The sequence below is a fragment of the Oncorhynchus gorbuscha genome, linkage group LG24, assembly GCF_021184085.1.
Source record: "Oncorhynchus gorbuscha isolate QuinsamMale2020 ecotype Even-year linkage group LG24, OgorEven_v1.0, whole genome shotgun sequence".
NCBI classification, from domain to species: domain Eukaryota; kingdom Metazoa; phylum Chordata; class Actinopteri; order Salmoniformes; family Salmonidae; genus Oncorhynchus; species Oncorhynchus gorbuscha.
This window is the reverse complement of record NC_060196.1, coordinates 20688181-20710337: the sequence shown is the minus strand read 5'-3', so window position 1 is coordinate 20710337 and position 22157 is coordinate 20688181. Positions and strand designations below refer to the sequence as shown.

General features: G+C 42.5%; 1 protein-coding gene across 12 annotated transcripts in view; it reads left to right on the top strand.

Annotated features, from left to right (window-relative positions):
* Positions 1-22157, top strand: part of LOC124013398 (ubiquitin-associated protein 2-like) — an 87104-nt gene that overhangs the window by 58691 nt on the left and 6256 nt on the right. For 9 of the 12 annotated variants that reach the window (XM_046327714.1, XM_046327725.1, XM_046327719.1 and 6 more), the window contains 7 exons: positions 4535-4601; positions 4757-5078; positions 8404-8504; positions 17924-17977; positions 18161-18242; positions 18675-18886; positions 20488-20593. In XM_046327714.1, coding sequence (XP_046183670.1) covers positions 4535-4601; positions 4757-5078; positions 8404-8504; positions 17924-17977; positions 18161-18242; positions 18675-18886; positions 20488-20593 — 944 coding nt within the window. The remainder of the gene's footprint in view (positions 1-4534; positions 4602-4756; positions 5079-8403; positions 8505-17923; positions 17978-18160; positions 18243-18674; positions 18887-20487; positions 20594-22157) is intronic. The other 3 variants (XM_046327724.1, XM_046327723.1, XM_046327716.1) reach the window with 1 other exon arrangement.

The following is a 22157-nucleotide window of genomic DNA, read 5'->3' as shown; positions in this document are numbered from 1 at the left end:
AGGGTGATAGTTGGGTTCTCAGACTTCACTGGTGGAAAATGTTTTTGTCTTTGTCTCTTTCTATTTTCTCTGTCTCTGACTTGACCTTGTCCGGACTCGGCATAATGTAACAGGCCTGAAATCAGTGCATTACCAGGTGGAAATGGATGAGGCTGGGAATAGTCATAGTGTAGCCGATAGGAGGGTTCGGACATAGAGATGGTCAGTCCACTGAAGAACAGGAAGTCTAGGCCAAGGACTACAGCAAATGCAAGGCTTGAATCTGCAAGAATTGCCACAGGAAGGTTAATAGTCTCACCATGCAGTTTTATTATCATACTAATCCAGCCCAAGGGAGTGGTAGGTTCTCCATTGGCCAAGTACAATGGTCCCTCCTCCCATGTTCGTAGCTCCTCATGAGGTAATGCCATGTTCTGCCACAGGGCCTCTTGCATCAGGGTGTAAAATTCCCCTGTGTCGATTATGGCCTTCCCTTTCCAGTTCCTAACAGTCATCGGAACCAATAGTTGTTGCGGAATAGGAATAAGACCGCTAGCTGTGCTGTCTAAAGGCTTCATGGTGGGCATTAAGGCTGACCCAATTGTATGCAAGCCACCACGTCTGTCTAGACTTTCAGTCTTCGGTCCACCATTACCCTCCCCTCAAACCCTTCCGGTTTGCTGTTTGAGGTGAAGAAAACATTACTTTGAAAAGTTCCACAGGTCATTTAGTGGTGGTGTGTTAAGTCAATCAAAAATACTATCAGATCCCCAAATGGGCACATTTTGTATGCCTACATTTGTGCGCAGGCCAGGTAGCCTATAGGCTTACTTCTATGCATACGCGTCCTTACTCAACATTGACAGGAGAGCTCCAAACAAAAGAAAATTACTAAATTGACAAAACTCGTAAATGGAATGAAATAAACCAAAACGTGTTACTCAATTTTAGCACAGGTTGTGCACACTGCAAACAATGTGTCCACTCTGAAAAGGAGAACATTAAGACTGGAATGATAATATTGAATGCATTAAAAGCTCGATTTGGCCACTGCATGTCTCTACAGGCTCGGCAATTGCGTCACACCCTCGGCATGGAGCCTCTGACTGCCTCAGCAATTAATTAGTTCACCGAGGTGTGTGTGTGTGTGTGTGTGTGTGTGTGTGTGTGTGTGTGTGTGTGTGTGTGTGTGTGTGTGTATAAACTCAGCAAAAACAGAAACGTCCCTTTTTCAGGACCCTGTCTTTCAAAGAATTTGTAAAAATCCAAATAACTAAACAAATCTTCATTGTAAAGGGTTTAAACACTGTTTCCCATGCTTGTTCAATGAACCATAAACAATTAATGAACATGCACCTGTGGAACGGTTGTTAAGACACTAACAGCTTACGCACGGTAGGCAATTAAGGTTACAGTTATGAAAACTTAGGACACTAAAGAGGCCTTTCGACTGACTTTGAATACCAAAAGAAAGATGCCCAGGGTCCCTGCTCAACTGCGTGAACGTGCCTTAGGCATGCTGCAAGGAAGCATGAGGACTGCAGATATTGCAATGTCCGTAATGTGAGACGCCTAAGACAGCGCTACAGGGAGACGGGACGAACAGCTGATCGTCCTCGCAGTGGCAGACCACGTGTAACAACACCTGCACAGGATCGGTACATCCGAACATCACACCTGCGGGATAGGTACAGGATGGCAACAACAACTGCCTGAGTTACACCAGGAACGCACAATCCCCCTACCAGTGCTCAGACTGTCTGCAATAGGCTGAGAGAAGCTGGACTGAGGGCTTGTTGGACCAGACAGGACTGGCAAAAAGTCTCTTCGCTGTTGAGTCACGGTTTTGTCTCACCAGGGGTGATGGTCGGATTCGTGTTTATTGTCGAAGGATTTAGCGTTACACCGAGGCCTGTACTCTGGAGTGGGATCGATTTGGAGGTGGAGGGTCCGTCATGGTCTGGGGCAGTATGTCACAGCATCATCAGACTGAGCTTGCTGTCATTGCAGGCAATCTCAACGCTGAGCATTCCAGGAAAGGCATCCTTCTCCCTCATGTGGTACCCTTCCTGCACGCTCATCCTGACATGACCCTCCAGCATGACAATGCCACCACACACAGATCGAGCAGTATGGCTGATTTCCTGCAAGACAGGAATGTCAGTGTTATGCCATGGCCAGCGAAGAGCCCGGATCTCAATTCCATTGAGCACGTCTGAGACTTGGAGGATGAGGGCTAAGGCCAATCCCCCTCCAGAAATGTCCTTGAACTTGCAGGTGCCTTGGTGGAAGAGTGAGGTAACATCTCACAGCAAGATCGGGCAAATCTGGTGCAGTCCATGAGGAGGAGATGCACTGTAGTAATTAATGCAGCTGGTGACCACACCAGATACGGACTGTTACTTTTGATTTTGACCCCCCCTTTGTTCAGGGACACATTATTCCATTTATGTTAGTCACTGTATGTCTGTGGAACTGTTAAGTTTGCTGAAAATAAACACAGTTGACAGTGAGAGGATATTTCTTTTTTTGCTGAGTTTATATACGCAAACAAATCAAAATATATTTGAGATTCTTCAAAGTAGCCACCCTTTGCCTTGATGACAGATTTTCACACTCTTGGCATTCTCTCAACCAGCTTCACCTGGAATGCTTTTCCAACAGTCTTGAAGGATTTTCCACATATGCTGAGCACTTGTTGGCTGCGTTTCCTTCACTCTGCGGTCCCAAACCATCTCAACTGGTTTGAGGTCGGGTGATTGTGGAGGCCAGGTCATCTGATGCAGCACTCCATCACTCTCCTTCTTGGTCAAATAGCCCTTACACAGCCTGGAGGTGTCATTGTCCTGTTGAAAAACTAATGATCGTCTCACTAAGCGCAAACCACATAGGTTGGCATATCGCTGCAGAATGCTGTGATAGCCATGCTGGTTAAGTGTGCCATGAATTCTAAATAAATCAGACGGTGTCACCAGCAAAGCACCACCACCCCATCACACCTCTTTCTCCGTGCTTCATGGTGGGAACCACACTTGAGATCATCCGTTCACCTACTCTGCATCTCACAAAGACATGGCGGTTGGAACCAGACATTTAAAATTTTGACTCATCAGACAGAAGGACAGTTTTCCACCAGTCTAATGTCCATTGCTTGTGTTTCCTGGCCCAAGCAAGTCACTTCTTATTATTGGTGTTCTCTAGTAGTGGTTTCTTTGCAGCAATTTGACCATGAATGCCTGATTCATGCAGTCTCCTCTGAACAGTTGATGTTGAGATGTGTTTTTTACTTTAACTTTGAAGGATTTATTTGGGCTGCAATCTGAGGTGCAGTTAACTCCAATGAACTTATCTGGGTCTTCCCTGTGGCGTCCTCATGAGAGAGTTTCATTATAGCGCTTGATGGTTTTTGCGACTGCACTTAAACTTTCAAAAGTTCTTGAATTTTTCCGCTTTGACTGTCTTAAAGTAATGATGGAATGTTGTTTCTCTTTGCTTATTTGAGCTGTTCTTGCCATAATATAGATTGGTCTTTTACCAAATAGGGCTATCTTTTGTATACCACCCCTACCTCGTCACAACACAACTGATTGTCACAAACGCGTTAAGGAAAGAAATTCCACAAATTAACTTTTAACAAGGCACACTAGTTAATTGAAAAAAATTGTGTGTGTGTGTGTGTGCATAGTACCAGTCAAAAGTTTGGACACATCTACTCAAGGGAATTTCTTTATTTTTACTATTTTCTACATTGCAGAATAATAGTGAAGACATCAAAACTATGAAATAACACACAGAATCATGTAGTATCCAAACAAGTATTAAGCAAATTAAAATGTATTTGAGATTTTTCAATGTAGCCACCCTTTTACCTTGATGACAGCTTTGGAACATAATGTACACCCCAGGCCCAGATCCAATGAGGTGTCCAGGGTGGGGCCTGATCCTATGGTTGGTTCGGGGGGGGGGGGGGGGGGGGTTCACACACACTGGTCTATAGGTCACATAGCCATGAGGTCAAAAAAAATTGAGAGCTGAATAATTAATATATTCTATACTTACAACGCCTTCGTAATACAAAGAAAGTAGGTACATTTTGTGATTCATGATCGTTTCAATAAATAGGGCACGGCCTGGTAGTATTACCTTGGCCCGGTATCTTTCCTGGTAAGGTTATTCTCTCCTAGGAAGGCAGCGGCTTCAGCCGTGGAATGCAAAGAACAAGCATTTCTTTATGTTCATGAAGGCGCTTCTCTTCTGAATCTCCACCGAGTATTCGGATCTGTGCATTTTCAATGCTCAGATGGCCCTTCCCTCGTACTATGTGTTATTTGTCTTGGAATCTCAGAAATCTTACGTAGACATTGCACAGTGATTGACCTGTGCACAATCTGTAGGTCAATTCGCGCGAGGACATGAGCTGAACAGGTTGAAGAATGTTTCAAAGAATGCTGCAGGATCATGATTTTGAGTGACATTTGAAGTTTGGATTTTAGTAGTGCAAGTGGATAATGGTTATTCAACTAAATTGATGGATGATTTTTTTGTTCTCTCTCAGTTCCCTTTCTACACAACAGAACAGTCTTGCTCTGTCACAAGTCTGCATATCCAACGCCAGTCTAATGGTGAGTGTGTGAGCGAGAAGAGAGAATTTCCTGTGATGGATTAAGTAGTAATTGATGCATCCTTTAACCTAGTGGGGATTTAATCCTGTTTATCATGATAATCTCAATCTATCCCCTCTTCTCTCCATCTATCCCCTCTTCATCCATCCTTACAGCTCCAGAGCATAGACAACTCCAGCTTGCACTCCACCTTCCCCTCTGTCTCAGCGGGGTCCTCTTCTTCGGTCCCCTCTTCCTTGTCGGTGACTGCAGCAGCTCAGCAGGTCTCCATGGGGGCCCCTCAGCCCTGTTCAGTGAACACAGTTTCTCAGTCGGTCCCCTCGGGCCTGGGCCCCGTCAGCAGCCTAGTAGCTATGGGCCTCCACACAGCAGCCAACATGGGACCTTCAGCCATAGCTTCTGCAGCCATGTCCACTCCAGCCCAAGCCCAGGCTATCGCTTCCTCCGCCTCCTCACGCAGCTCTGCAGTCTCCTCAGGTTAGACATGGGTTTTTGGTTAAGGGGAGTGTGTCCTAAATTGCATCCTATTCCCTGTATATAGTGCACTACTTTTGACCGGAGCCAAAAAAGAAAGTATTCACACCCCTGGACTTATTCCTGATTTTGTTGTTACAGCCCAAATTCAAATTGGGTTAAATAAAATGGGGATCTCACCCATCAACACACAATACACCACAATGACAGTTTTTTTTTTAGACATTTTTGCAAGTGTATTGAAAATGAAAAACGGGTCACACCCCTGAGTGAATACTTTGTTGAAAAACCTTTGGCAGTGATTACAGCTGTGAGTCTTTCTGGGTAAGTCTTTAAGAGCTTTCCACACATGGATTGTGCAACATTTGGCCATTTATTATTTTCAAAATTCTTCATGCTCTGTCAAATTGGTTGTTGATCATTGCTAGACAACCATGTTCAGGTCTTGCCATAGATTTTTAGTCTAAACTGTAACTAGGCAGCTCAGGAACATTCACTGACTTCTTGGTAAGCAACTTGTGTAGATTTGGCATTGTGTTTTAGGTCATTGTCTTGCTGAAAGACAAATTCAGTGGCTGGTGGAAAACAGACTGAACCAGGTTTTCCTCTAGGATTTTGCCTGTGGTTAGGTCCATTCCATGTATTTATTTTTAGCTGAAAAACTCCCCAGTCCTTAAGATTACAAGCGTACCCATAACGTGACGCAGCCACCACCATACTTGGAAATATGGATAGTGGTACTCGGTAATGTGTTGTGCTGGATTTGCCCCAAACATATCACTTTGTAATCAGGACAAAAAGGGAATTGCTTTGCCACATTTTTTGAGTATAACTTTAGTGCATTGTTGCAAACAGGATGCACATTTTGGAATATTTTTTCATTCTGTACAGGCTTCTGTTTCACTCTGTAAATTAGGTTAGTACTGTGACAGTGTTGGATCAGTTTCTGTCAAAGCCATTAAAGTCACTATTGGCCTCATGCTGAAATCCCTGAGCGGTTTAGTTCCTCTCCGGCAACTGAGTTAGGAAGTATGCATGTATCTTTGTAGTGACTGGTTGTATTGATACACAATCCAAAGTGTAATTAATAACTTCACCATGCTCAAATGGGATATTCAATGTCAGCTTTATTTTTATTTTTTACCCATCTACCAATAGGTGTCCTTTGCGAGTCATTGAAAAACCTTCTTAGTTAGTCTTTGTGGTTGAATCTGTTTGAAATTCACTGCTCAACTGAAGGACTTTACAGAGATGTAGTCATAAAAGATTATTCATGAAATCAAATTATATTGTTCACATTTAGTAGATGTTATTGCAGGCGTAGCGAAATGCTTGTATTCCTTGCTCCATCGGTGTATTAGTATTTTTTTTAAATCACAACAATACACAAATCTGAAAGTAAAAGAATGGAATTAAGAAATGAGCAATTTCAGAGTGGCATTGACTAAAATACGGTATATAAACCCAGCGGGGGAAAAACGTCCTTTCACTGTCAACTGTTTATTTTCAGCAAACTTAACGTGTAAATATTTGTATGAACATAACGCTCAACAACTGAGACATAAATTGAACAAGTTCCACAGAAATTGAATAATGTGTCCCTGAACAAAGGGAGGGTCAAAATCAAAAGTAACAGTCAGTATCTGGTGTGGCCACCAGCTGCATTAAGTACTGCAATGCATCTCCTCGTGGACTGCACCAGATTTGCCAGGTCTTGCTGTGCGATGTTACCTCACTAATCCACCAAGGCACCTGTAAGTTCCCGGACATTTCTAGGGGGAATGGCCCTAGCCCTCACCCTCCGATCCAGCAGGTCCCAGACGTGTTCAATGGGATTGAGATCCGGGCTCTTTGCTGGCCGTGGCAGAACACTGACATTCCTGTCTTTCAGGAAATCACTCCCAGAACAAGCAGTATGGCTGGTGGCATTGTCATGCTGGAGGGTCATCTCAGGATGAGCCTGCAGGAGGGGTACCACATGAGGAAGGAGGATGTCTTCCCTGTAACGCACAGCAAGCGCAATCTAATGATGCTGTGACATACTGCCCCAGATCATGATGGACCCTCCACCTCCAAATCGATCCCACTCCAGAGTACAGGCCTCAGGGTAACGCTCATTCCTTCGACGATAAACGTGAATTTGACCATCACTCCTGGTGAGACAAAACCGTGACTCGTCAGTGAAGAACCCTTTTTGCAAGTCCTGTCTGGTCCAGCGATGGTGGGTTTGTGCCCTTAGGCGACGTTGTTGCCTGGTGAGGACCTGCCTTACAACAGAACAAGCCCTCAGTCCTACCTCTCTCAGCCTATTGCGGACAGTCTGAGCACTGATGGAGGGATTGTGAGTTCCTGGTGTAACTCGGGCAGTTTTTGTTGCAATCCTGTACCTGTCCCGCAGGTGTGATTTTCAGATGTACTGATCCTGTGAAGGTGTTGTTACACGTGGTCTGCCACTGCGAGGACGATCAGCTGTCCGTCTTGTCTTAGGTGTCTCACAGCCTCCTGAGGTTGAAGAGGTACTGTTGCGCCTTCACCATACTGACTGTGTGGCTGGACCATTTCAGATTGTCATGGTGATGTGTACTTGAAGCTTTCCACCTTCTCCACTGCGAGTGTGGCCACGCGTCATGGGTGAACAGGGAGTACAGCAGTGGGCTGAGCATGCACCCTTGTGGCGCCACTGTGTTGAGGATCAGTGAAGTGGAGGTGTTGTTTCTGACCTTCACCACCTGGGGGGCTGCCTGTCAGAAAGTCCAGGATCCAGTTGCACAGGGTGGGGTTCTGAACCAGGGCCCCGAGCTTATTGATGAGCTTGGAGGGTACTATGGTGTTGAAGGCTGAGCTATCGTCAATGAAAAGCATTCTTACGTAGCTATTCCTCTTGTCTAGATGGGATAGGGCAGTCTGCAGAACACTATTACACACAGTAAGTCCATGGAACTTATGTGACTTGTTAAGCACATTTTTACTCCTGAACTTATTTATGCTTGCCAAAACAAAGGGGTTGAATGCTAATTGACTGAAGGCATTTCATCTTTTTGTTTTAAAACATATTGACATTGGTATTATATGTAGACAAGTGACGACAAATCTCAATTTAATCCATTTTAAATACAGGCTGTAACTCAACAAAATTTGGAAAAAGTCTAGGGGTGTGAGTACTTTCTGAAGGCACTGTGTAAGGAATAGGGTGCCATTTGGGACGCTCCGGTTTAGATGTGGGATATAAGCGTGTTGTAAATTTGAAGTGTGTTTTATGTGTTTGCTTTTTCTAATACTATAATTTCCATCCTATTATTTCATATGTTTTTTTTTTTTGTTTCTGCTGGTCTCTTTACAGGGAAAGCACCTCCAAACCTTCCGCCTGGAGTGCCGCCTCTGCTGCCCAACCCGTACATCATGGCCCCCGGGCTACTCCATGCTTACCCTGTAAGTAGATCTTTCTATAAATAATGGGGCCAATGTATGACATTAGGATCAACATAAAAATAAAAATAAACTATTTTTAAGGAGTTTCACATGTGTACTAATAGGAATATATTCAAATTGGCCCATAGCTCCACCTACGTAGGCCTAGGACTGTACATCTTTTAAGCAGAGTACTTACAGACATTGGCAAGTCAAATTCAAAGACTTTCAGGGACCATTTCAAGTGCTTAATTGTAATTTAAAGAACCTCAATGTAATACTATGGTATAATGTGTGAGTGGCACAGCAGTTTAAGGCACTGCATCTCAGTGCAAGAGGTGTCACTGCAGTCCCTGGTTCGAATCCAGGCTGCATCACATCCAGCTGTGTTTGGGAGTCCCACAGGGCGGCGCAAAATTGGCCCAGTGTCGTCCGGGTTAGGCCGTCATTGTAAATAAGAATTTAGTCTTAACAGACTTGCCTAGCTAAATTAAAGTAAAAAAAAAAATAATAATAAAAATTTACAGTGCTTTCGGAAAGTATTCACTCATTGACTTTTTCCACATTTTGTTAAGTTTCAGCCTTATTCTAAAATCGATTACATTTAAAAAATCAATCTACACACAATACCCCATAATGACAAAGCGAAACAGGTTTTTAGAAAACATTTCTAAAGAAAAAATAGAAATACTTTATTTACATAAGTATTCAGACCCTTTGCTATGAGACTTGAAATTGAGCTCAGGTGCATCCTGTTTCCATTCATCATCCTCAATGTTTCAATAACTTCATTTGAATGCACATGTGGTAAATTCAATTGATTGGAAATGATTTAGAATGGCACACACCTGTCTATTTAAGGTCCCGCAGTTGACAGTGTATGTCAGAGTAAAAACCAAGCCATGAGGTTGAAGGAATTGTCAGTAGAGTTCAGAGACAAGGCACAGATCTGGGGAAGGGTCCCAAAGCATTTCTGCATCGCTGAAGGTCCCCAAGAACACAGTGACCTCTATTCTTAAATGGAAGAAATTTCCAACCACCAAGACTCTCCTTAGAGCTGGCTGCCTAGCCAAACTGAGCAATCGAGGGAGAAGGGCCTTGGTCAGGGTGGTGACCAAGAACCCGATGGTCACTCTGACAGAGCTCCAGAGTTCCCCTGAAGGACAACCATCTCTGCAGCACTCCACCAATCAGGCCTTTATGGTAGAGTGGTCAGATGGAAGACACTCCTCAGTAAAAGGCACATGACAGCCCATTTGGAGTTTGCCAAAAGTCACCTAATAGACTCTCAGACCATGAGAAACAAGAATCTGATGAAACCAAGATTTAACTATTTGGCCTGAATGCTAAGATTCACGTCTGGAGGATTCCTGGCACCATCCCTAGGGTGAAGCATGGTGGTGGCAACATCATGCTGTGGGTATGTTTTTCCACGGCAGGGACTGGGAGACTAGTCAGGATCGAGGGAAAGATGAATGGAGCAAAGTACAGAGAGATCTTTGATGAAAACCTGCTCCAGAGTGCTCAGGACTTTTAGACTGGGGCCAAGGTTCACCTTTCAACAGGACAACGACCTTAAGCACACAGCCAAGACAACGCAGGATGGGCTTCTGGACAAGTCTCTGAATGTCCTTGACTGGCCCAGCCAGAGCCCGGACTTGAAGCCGATCTAACATTTTCTGGAGAGACCTGTAAATAGCTCTGCAGCTACACTCCCCATCCAACCTGACAGACCTTGAGGATCTGCAGAGAAGAATGGAAGAAACTCTCCAAAAACAGGTGTGCCAAGCTTGTACCCAACAGTACTCAAGGCTGTAATCACTGCCAAAGGTGTAACCCATAGTAACAAAGCAAAACCAGGTTTAGAGCTTTTTGCAAATGTATTAAAAATAAGACATATGTCCAATCGAATCAAATGTTATTTGTCACATGCGCCGAATACAGCAGGTGTAGCGTGAAATTCTTTCTTACCTGCATTTTTGGTTAAGGACTTGTAAGAAAATAGAGTTAAGAAAATATTTTGTCCTTGCACCTCCTTTGGTGGTAAGGCCTGCCACCATTGAGTCATCAGCAAACTTGATGGTGTTGGAGTCGTGTTTGGGCAAACAGGGAGTACAAGAGGGGACTAAAAGCGCGCACCCCTTAGGGGCCCACATGTTGAGGATCAGCGTGGCAGATGTGTTGTTGCCTACCCTTACCACCTGGGGGCAGCACGTCAGGAAGTCCAGGATCCAGTTGCTGAGGGAGGTATTTCGTCCCAAGGTCCTTAGCTTAGTGTTGAACATTGAGATGTATTCAGAGCATTTACTCAGTACTTTGTTGAAGCATTGAGGGGGGAATAACTATTTAAGCCATTTTAGAATAACATTTGGAAAAAGTGAAGGGGTCTGAATACTTTCCGAATGCACTGTATATAATTGTTCATGGGCCTAAAGGACCTAATATAGGACCTCTTTTTTTTTTTTTTACATGCAAGAAGTGTCAAAAGAATAATGAATTGTAGGCATTGCCAATGATTTGATATTCAAATTATCACATGCTAAAATGTGGGAATAATATGCACTTGCCTAAATGAATTGGATGCATTCATGGTGATTTCTGTAGCCTATGTGGCTGAGGCAGGCACACATAATAAAGTCATGAATAGCTGTTACATTAATCTCACTATTTTAATGTCACCATTGCTGTTTTTATAATGAGAAAGCGACCAATGTGTAATGGAAGGATTTGTATTGAAAACCGCACATGGTTTTACCTCAGAGTAAAACACTCTTCAATTGAAGCTGCGGGGAACAAGCAAGTGGCCACAACTCTCTCTCTGATAATTATGTAGGAGAACTTATTTGGCTACAATAATTATAGTTGACGTCGGAAGTTTACATACACCTTAGCCAAATACATTTAAACTCAGTTTTTCACAACTCCTGACATTTAATCATAGTAAAAATCCGCTGTCTTAGGTCAGTTAGGATCACCACTTTATTTTAAGAATGTGAAATGTCAGAATAATAGTAGAGAACAATTTCAGCTTTTATTTCTTTCATCACATTCCCAGTAGGTCAGAAGTTTACATACACTCAATTCGTATTTGGTAGCATCGCCTATAAATTGTTTAACTTGTGTCAAACATTTTGGGTAGCCTTCCACAAGCTTCCCACAATAAGCCCATTCCTCCCATGCCCATTCCTCCTGACAGAGCTGGAGTAACTGAGTCAGGTTTGTAGGCCTCCTTACTCGCACACGCTTTTTCAGTTCTGCCCACAAATGTTCTATAGGCTTGAGGTCAGGGCTTTGTGATGGCCACTCCACTACCTTGACTTTGTTGTCTTTAAGCCATTTTGCCACAACTTTGGAAGTATGCTTGGGGTCATTGTCCATTTGGAAGACCCATTTACGATCAAGCTTTGACTTCCCGACTGATGTCTTGAGATGTTTCTTCAATATATCCACATCATTTTCCTCCTCATGGTGCCATCTATTTTGTGAAGTGAACCAGTCCCCCCTGCAGCAAAGCACCCCCACAATATGATGCTGCCGCCCCCGTGCTTCACGGTTGGGATGGTGTTCTTCGGCTTGCAAGCCTCCCCCTTTTTCCTCCAAACATAATGATGGTTATTATGGCCAAACAGTTCTATTTTTGTTTCATCAGACCAGAGGACATTTCTCCATTTCTCTTTCTTTGCAAACCGTAGTCTGGCTTTTTTATGGCAGTTTTGGAGCAATGGCTTCTTCCTTGCTGAGCGGCCTTTCAGGTTATGTCGTTATGGGACTCGTTTTACTATGGATATAGATATTTTTGTACCTGTTTCCTCCAGCATCTTCACAGGGTCCTTTGCTGTTGTTCTGGGATTGATTTGCACTTTTCGCACCAAAGTACATTAATAATCTCTGAGACAGAACGCGTCTCCTTCCTGAGCGTATGCTGGCTGCGTGGTTCCATGGTGTTTATACTTGCGTATTATTGTTTGTACAGATGAATGTGATACCTTCAGGCATTTGGAAATTGCTCCCAAGGATGAACCAGACTTGTGGATGTCTACAAAAAATAAATCAGAGGTCTTGGCTGATTTTCTTTTGATTTTACGATGATGTCAAGCAAAGAGGCACTGGCCTTGAAGTACACCTCCAATTGTCTCAAATGATGTCAATTAGCCTATCAGAAGCTTCTAAAGCTATGACACAATTTTCTGGAATTTTTCAAGCTGTTTAAAGGCACAGTCAACTTAGTGCATGTAAACTTCTGACCCACTGGAATTGTAATACAGTGAATTAATCTGTCTGTACATTTTTTTGGAAAAATTACTTGTCATTCACCAAATAGATGTCCTAACTGACTTGCCAAAACTATAGTTTGTTAACAAAAAATTTGTGGAGTGGTTGAAAAACAAGTTTTAAAGACTCCAACCTAAGTGTATGTAAATTGAGGAAATGTCTGCCTATTCCAGTGCTTCTGAGCTCCAAATTCAAGTGCGTGGCTTCAAGCCATTTGTATTGTTTAAAATTGCAGGTGTAACATGGAAAGAAATTGATGTGTCCTGTTATTTTATTACCAGATCATATTGTGAAGAAGCCCACAAGGCTACGTAATTTGTCAATATATTCAGGTTAATTCATAAGAATATAGCGTCGGGTGTTGCGCAATGGTCTATCCTATACAATTGCTCACAGTAGACTGTCCAATCTGAGATACAGAAACATATGAAAAACACATGAACTCATTACATTGATGCTTTCTTTCTTTGTTAAATTTCACGAGACCCTGATGTAAACCAAGCAGACAGATGATTAACATCAATTCACTAGAGATAATAGATCCAACGTTGATCCAGGCACAGCTGTACTCACCGGCGTAATGAATGAGATTCCAATAGTCTGGACATTCCTCACAAACACCTTTTTTCCAGCTCTTGAGCTGTTGCATTGCATGTGCCATCACAACAGCTGTTCGTCACTTGACTGTCATTAATCAGGTCCAGGAAGATATTTTCAGATGTGGGAAAATATCACAGCGTAATTAAACAGCTCAACCCCAAATTCGCATCCAACAAGTATTATGCAACATTTTTGAAGAACCTCGTTAAGGACAGTATTGATTTAGGTTTTAATTACCAAGGTTCGATTTTGCAATCGCATACATTTTGGGGTATTTGTATGCCCCGTAAACTGTGTTCACCTCGTAACATAAGGAGACACAAAATCTTATGTTACACTGCATTTCTGAAATCTATAGAAAAAACTGTCCAACGGCTAGATCCAGGATTCTTGCAGGGTTCAAGTCCACACACTTCCGACGCCGACAGAGATGGCTGCCTCGCTTTGCGTTCCGTTTTTTTTGTGTGCGTGTTATTTCTTACATTGTTACCCCCAGATAATCTTAGGTTTTATTACATAGTCGGAATGAACTATTGGATATAAGCGCAACATCGACTCACCAACATTACGACCAGGAATACGATTTTCCCGAAGTGGATCCTCTGTTTTGCCAACCACCCAGGACAATGGATCAGATCCCAGCCGGAGACCCAAAACAACGGCGCCGTAGAAGGGGCAGATGGAGCGGTCTTCTGGTCAGGCTCCGTAGACGGGCACATCGCGCCAGAGAAACATCAGAGACTGTAACATTCTTTGTTTCACGGAAATATGGCTCACTCGAGACGCGCCATCGGAGTCGGTACAGCCAGCTGATTTCTTCACGCATCGCGCCGACAGAAACAAGCGTCCTTCTGGTAAGAAGAAGGGCGGGGGTGTATACCTTATGATTAACATACAGGAACTCAAGTCCTTCTGTTCACCTGACTTAGAATTCCTCACAATCAAATGCCGACCGCATTATCTAACTAGAGAATTCTCTTCGATTATAATCACAGCCGCATATACCCCCCCCCCCCCCCGGCCCCCAAGCAGACACATCAATGGCTCTGAACTAACTTCATTTGAGGGTAGTGAGGTCTGCACGAGGGTAGTGAGGTCGGCACAACGCATCACCGGGACACCTACACCACCCGATGTTACAGGAAGGCCAAAAAGATCAAGGACAACAACCACCCGAGCCACTGCCTGTTCACCCCGCTGTCATCCAGAAGGCGAGGTCAGTACATGTGCATCAAAGCTGGGACTGAGAGACTGGAAACCAGCTTCTATCTCAAGGCCATCAGACTGTTAAATAGCCATCACTAACATTGAGTGGCTGCAGCCAACCTACTGACTCAACTCCAGCCACTTTTAATAATGGACAACTTGATGTAATTAATATAAGCCATAATAAGCCACTTTAAAAAATGCCACTTCATATGTTTACATTACAAATGTTTACATTACTCATCTCATAGGTATATACTGTACTCTATACCATCTACTGCACCTTGCCATCTTGATGTAATGTTTCACTAGCCACTTTAAACAATGCCACTTTTATATGTTTACATACCCTACATTACTCATATCGTATGTATATACTGTACTCTATACCATCTCTCATTCATATATTTTTTATGTACATACTCTTAATTCATTTCTTTACACTTGTGTGTGTATAAGGTAATTGTTGTGAAATTGTTAGGTTAGATAACTCGTTGGATATTACTGCATTGTCGGAACTAGAAGCACAAGCATTTCGCTGCACTCGCATTAACATCTGCTAACCATGTGTATGTGACAAATAAAATTGGATTTGATTCCATGTTTAATTTTACACTAGTCCAGCATAGGAAATCCTCACTCGAACTCTAGTTTATAGGAAAGACATAGGTACTCCTCACTGTCCCTGTCAACTAAACCTGTCTTTAGCCTATAGCGTCGAGCAATCCCGTATCCGGGAGCGTAATCATAGCCTCAAGCTCATTACCATAACGCAACATTTCCTATTCATGAAAATCGCAAATGAAATGAAATAAATATATTCAAACACAAGCTTAGCCTTTTGTTAACAACACTGTCATCTCATATTTTCAAAATATGCTTTTCAACCAAAGCTACACAAGCATTTGTGTAAGAGTATTGATAGCCTAGCCTAGCCATTTTCACAAAAACAAGAAAAGCGTTCAAATAAAATAATTTACCTTTGAAGAACTTCAGATGTTTTCAATGACGAGACTCTTAGTTAGATAGTAAATGTTAATTTTTTCCCAAAAATATTATTTGTGTAGACGAAATAGCTCTGTTTTGTTCATCACGTTTTGGCTAAGAAAAAGACCGGAAAATGCAGTCACTTACAACTCCAAACTTTTTTACAAATTAGCTCCATAATATCGTCAGAAACATGGAAAACGTTGTTTAGAATCAATCCTCAAGGTGTTTTTCACATATCTATTCGATAATCTATCAGTGGTGGCAGTTGGCTTCTCATCAGAAGCAAACGGAAAAATACTGCAGCTGGAGATTACGCAATAATTGCGACGGAGGACACCAAGCGACCACCTGATGTAGTCTATGGTCAATCTTCCAATGATATGCCTACAAATACCTCACAATGCTGCAGACACCTTGGGGAAAACGTAAGCTGACTCCTAGCTCCTTCACAGCCATATACGGAGTCATTGGCATGAGGCAGTTTTAAAAAATGTGGCACTTCCTGATTGGATTTTTATCTTTCTTTTTTCTGTAACATCAGTTCTGTGGCACTCACAGACAATATCTTTGCAGTTTTGGAAATGTCAGTGTTTTCTTTCCAACGCTGTCAATTATATGCATAGTCGAGCATATTTTCAAAATATCTTGTTTAAAACGGGAACATTTATCATCCTAAAATTAAAATAGCACCCCCTATATCCAAGAAGTTAAGTCATGGAAATCATGAAGTCTATATAATGTGACTGACTGCCTATATGGGCATATAGTTCAATATTCTGATTTTTACAGTTTATAAAAGTTGCGATTTAGAGCTTCATAATTGTATAGTGGCAAGAAAAAGTATGTGAACCCTTTGGGATTTCTGCATAAATTGGTCATCAAGTTTGATCTGATCTTCATCAAGTCACAACAATAGACAAACATAGTGTGCTTAAACTAATAACACACAAATTGTGTTTTTGTCTATATTGAATACATCATTTAAACATTCACAGTGTAGGTTGGAAAATGAATGTGAACCCCTAGGCTAATGACTTCTCCAAAAGCTAATTGGAGTCAGCTATCCTGGGGTCCAATCAATGAGACGAGATTGGAGATGTTGGTTAGAGCTGCCTTGCCCTATTAAAAAAAACGCACGAAATTTGAGTTTGCTATTCACAAGAAACATTGCTTGATGTGAACCATGCCTCGAACAAAGGAGATATCAGACGAATTGTTGACTTGCATAAAGCTGGAAAGAGTTATTAGAGTATCTCTAAAAGCCTTTGAACACCGTAAGACTAATTGTCTATAAATTGAGAAAGTTCAGCACTGTTGCTACTCTCCCTAGGAGTGGCCATACTGCAAAGATGACAGCGCATGATGCTCAATGAGTGTAAGAAGAATCCTAGTGTCAGCTAAAGACTTACAGAAATCTCTGGAACATGCTAACATTTCTGTTAACACGTAAAACACTAAACAAGAATGGTGTTAATGGGAGACCCCCACGGAAAAAGCTACTGCTGTCAAAAAACATTGCTGCACGTCTGAAGTTTGCAAAAGTGCACCTGGATGGTCCACAGTGTTACTGGCAAAATATTCTGTGGACAGATGAAACTACAGTTGAGTTGTTTGGAAGGAACACACAGCACACCAGCAGCAAAACCTCATCCCAACTGTAAATTATGGTGGAGGGAGCATCATGGTTTGGGGCTGCTTTGCTGCCTCAGGGCCTGGACAGCTTGCTATCATCGTCGAAAAAATGTTAGGCTATCTGTCCGCCAATGGAAGCTCAACAGAAGTCGGGTGATGCACCAGGACAACGACCCAAATCACAGAAGTAAATCAACAACAGAATGGCTTCAACAGAAGAAAATACGCCTCCTGGATTGGCCCAGTGAAAGAGAACTGACTTCAACCCGATTGAGATGCTGTGGCATGACCACAAGAGAGCAGTTCACACCAGACATCCCAAGAATATTGCTGAACTGAAAAGAATGGTCCCAAATTCTTCCTGACTGTTATGCAAGTCTGATCCACAACTACAGAAAATGTTTAGTTGAGGTTATTGCTGCCAAAGGAGGGTCACAAACGGTTATTAAATCCAAGGGTTCACATACTTTTCCACCCTGCACTGTGAATGTTTACACAGTGTGTTCAATAAAGACATGAAAATGTATAATTGTTTGTGTGTTATTAGTTTAAGCAGACTGTTTGTCTATTGTTGTGACCTAGATGAAGATACAGATCAAATTTTATGACCAATTTATGCAGAAATCCAGGTATTGCCAAAGGGTTCACATTTTTTCTTGCCACTGTATATTGCAATTGGAGAAGAATTGCAAACATTATTTTCCTTCTGTTGTCTTGTCTCACTACCTTTTGCCTCTCAGCCTCAGGTGTATGGTTATGATGACCTACAGATGCTCCAGACAAGAATACCACTGGTGAGTCTAAGTTATCTGGATCTAAATCCATCCATTTATTGGGTTGGCCAAATATAACTTCTGGCATTTACTAGTAACAACAGCTGCAAACTGATTTTTAAAGAAGGGAAGAACTGGCTGTCTAGCCAAACTGTTCTTGGAACTAATTTCTTTCTAGGAACTGAGCCTCTTCTGTCTTCTCAGGATTACTACAGCATCCCATTTGCCACCCCCAATACAGCACTGACTGGCAGAGATGGCAGTTTGAGCAACAACCCGTACTCTGGTAAGCACCATTTTATCCCCCATCTATGGTCTATAACTAACTCTACTTTCCTATTTTATGGACTGTGTACTGAATGCTAACACAGTGAAGATAGGGGTTTGGTGTTAGGAACAAACACATCTGTTGATCCTGTCCTGCGTCGCCATGGCGAAACTGGACAGTGGTGTGCTAGAACAATGTGCAGCCACCACCAGATAGTCAGACCTTCATCGCCGTGACTGACTGGAACTGATACGCTGCTTCAACGCTATTGTCCATTGTTCTGGTGTAGTAGATTTCTGAGAATCACCTACTTGTTGCTTGAACATAACGGAAGTTATTCTGTCACTTTTTGCTAATCTCTCTCCCACTCATCCCCCTTTCTCACACTTTTTTTTCACACTTGCCCTTTTTCTTTGCCTTTAATCTCTCTCCCCCGTTCCCCTCTTGTAGGTGACTTATCAAAGTTTGGTCGAGGTGACGCGTCGTCCCCGGCTCCGGCCACCACGTTGGCTCAGCAGACGCAGAGTCAGACGCACCACACCACGCAGCAGCCCTTTCTCAACCCCGCACTGCCTCCCGGCTACAGCTACACCAGCCTGCCCTACTACACAGGCGTGCCGGGCCTGCCCAACACCTTTCAGTACGGCCCTGCCATGTTCCCGGTGAGGTTTCTCATGATTTGTCTGGGTATTGTCATTTTGGATGTTTTTTCAATTCTATGAAGTTATCAAGGGTATGTTCTCGTTATGCATGTACACATGCATTTTGCAGTCCCTCCAGGATTTCAAATTTTTTTTGTGTGTAATTTTTGCAGCCAAACATGCTTGATTTCGCTGCAGCTTTTCTGAAATTCTGTGATGTTTTTTCACGTTAATTTCATATAAAGCATTTAAGTCATATGTGCTCAGTTTTAGATTGATTTTAAGCTGAATACATAATACAAAAACCATTAAACATCTAAATTGCTCAATTTAGTTTATTTTCCTGAACACTCACACACTCCTCTCCATGGGGCGGCAGGGTAGCCTAGTGGTTAGAGCATTGGACTAGTAATCGGAAGGATACAAGTTCAAATCCCCCGAGCTGACAAGGTACAAATCTGTCGTTCTGCCCCTGAATAGGCAGTTAACCCACTGTTCCTAGGCCGTCATTGAAAATAAGAATTTGTTCACCTTAAAATAAAGGTGAAAAAAAAAGGCTTGGGGCTTGCTATCAACACAAGATGCACCGCACCTCCCATTCCTATTCATGCTCTCTCACTCTCAAAAAAAACAGATTCAAAGCTGATCAATCACTTTCAATTTTAGGATCGATTTCTTTCTAATAAATTGTCTTAAACTCTTGATTGTGATCTTTTTTCCTTTTCTGAAACGGTCGCAACAGAGATAAAGAACAGAACGTACAAATATAGAGTTGTTGTTGAAATGTACTATTCCATTTCTAAAAAATCCAGAAAGATTGTGCTTTCGTGATCCGTATGAAGTTTTACAGAGTTTAAAGCGGCAAAGCTGACAAATTGCACACAGTGCTTTGAGCAGTGCTCTCCATAGATAGACTGGAAAGAGCAGAGTGCTGACCACCCTACTAAATCCAAGGTTAGCGGAGTAAAATGTTGCGTTAAACGCCACTCACCTTGATTCTTTCAGCGCTTGCCAGTCTTCCCTGCTACCACTTCAGTCATGGTGATCTTCCGCTGCTGTGGGAACTGTTCTGACATTCTCATATTCTTTGCTGATTCCAAGTGACTGTTAATTGTCGGCTTTCGCTAGTGTCCAAAAACATTTGGAAATTGTTTTGCACGGTTGTTAGCTGTTGTTTTTGTTTGCAAATGAGATTGATTTGGGTTCATTGTATGTGATGACTTAAATGTAAATGTAATACGCTGACAGGCCCGGGGGAATACACGTTGTTGCCGTGTGGTTGAATTGTGCCATTTTCCACGGTAACAGTGCAGTAATTGGTCAAAATTACGAGCTCTCACATAATATGCGCTGATTGGTTGATTTTGCATTGAATTATGCAATCACGGAATCCTGGAGGGACTGATTTTGTAGTATGACATGCAAACTGTCCTCATTTATAATTGGGGGACACAAATATATTGCAAACTGTTTTTGGCAAAATGTCCTCTAATGCAGCTTCAATTGAGAGAATCCAGTATGCTGTAAAAGGAATTTAAATGGCATGTGTTAGCAGCTGATATGTTAAATACTTTAGACAACTAAGTATATTAGTTTCACCTCTAACCTGTCTGTGTTTCCAGGTTGCTCCTACCTCGTCGAAGCAGCACGGCGTGAACGTTGGCGTCAACGCCTCGGCAACAGCCTTCCAGCAGGCCAGCGCCTACGGTTCCCATGGCTACAACACTGGTAAGACTAAACACACCCTGTGGAACAGCATCTGTTCAGGGGTCATTCAGTTCAACTCTGTACATACTGATAGAATGGCTATCAACAACACTGCATGCAACTGTAAGTCAGTTTAGTCGACACTGCCTGCATTCACTTTTATATTTAATAGGCTTCTCACATTCAAAGGTTTTTTGGGTTTGAATGCAACTAATTTCAGTTACACCAAGTTGGAGACATTAACATTTGCCTGTGCCCTAAGCCTGCTAAGGCTGACATTGCCCACATTTCCGGTCTACATCAACCGCTTTTCAACATGGTTAGTAGATGAAATGGCACTAACTCCAACCTTTCTAATCAGGCACGCGTAGTCACAGCCACTGTTGTTGACCAGCTGTTATGCAGCGATTTCTGTTGCTTGGAGACACTGCCTGCTGCCGTTGTTACCAACAAATTATTCTAACCAACCAACCAACCATGTGCACTGTCTGATATGGGCCAGCTATTCATGGGTTGCATCTGTCACTCGATCGCATTGTTATCAATGTTCTACAGATGCTGCAGCAATATTGATGTTCAAAAGTAGAACTGGGATTAATGACTTGGAACTGGGTCTAATGACTGTCATCTAAATTACACTATAGGAGTTTGGGAATACGATGACATTGCTAAAGTAGGCACATATTTAGTAGGAAACAACTTTGCCATCAGGTTGTCAAATTTACTTTAGACAGATGGCAATGTTATTAGGTAGCAAAGTGTGTCAGAAGTAGCTAGCAATGTTGATGTTAGCTAGCTAAAATCTGGAGGTCTCCCCTCAATCTTACATAGCTAGCTAACGTCCTACTGCATCGATTGTCAATCTGGCAATTTAAATGATGACAAGGTTTTTGCACTAATTATTTTCCTTTAGAAATGTCATCGTGTTTAAGCCACAGTAATGCACTTTAGACAATCTTCATCAGCGCTCAGTGGGGCATCAGTCTTAAAACTTACGTTTAAAACAATATTGTGGCACAACACGTAACCCAAGAATAGAGTTATCTGGTCCCAATATAGATTATTAGTTTTGAGGCTCGTGATTTTAATTTATTTTATAAAAATGTTTACAGGGTTTGCGTGAAGACTTGTCTAAAATAGGAGTGGAAATGGTAGTTTTATTATTGTGCAACTCACCATTCTTTTGAATGGGGAAGGAGGTCTAGTTATCTTTTTGTTAGTACAGTAATTTGTTCTATTTTTAGTAGTTTTGGACTGGAAAAGTGGACTGTCTATTTCCTTTGCCCTCCTACATGTATTACGGGCAGTAAGGTGGTGGGTGTTCTGTTGCTATTGCCTATCATTGCTTGCTTGTGCTCATTCAATAAGTGGAGTTGGGTTTCCGGCTACACCCTCCATCCCATGAGGTCATTTTAAAACCTGTTTCTTTCTCTCTCTCCATCTGTCCACCTCTATCCTTTAGTCTTCCTCTATTCCTCTCTCCCTCTATCTACCTGGTAACACTGCATCTATTATCCACACCACCACCTACTGCTTCCTGCCTCCACCCCCCCCCAACACCCACATCCTAACCCTGCTTGGTGTG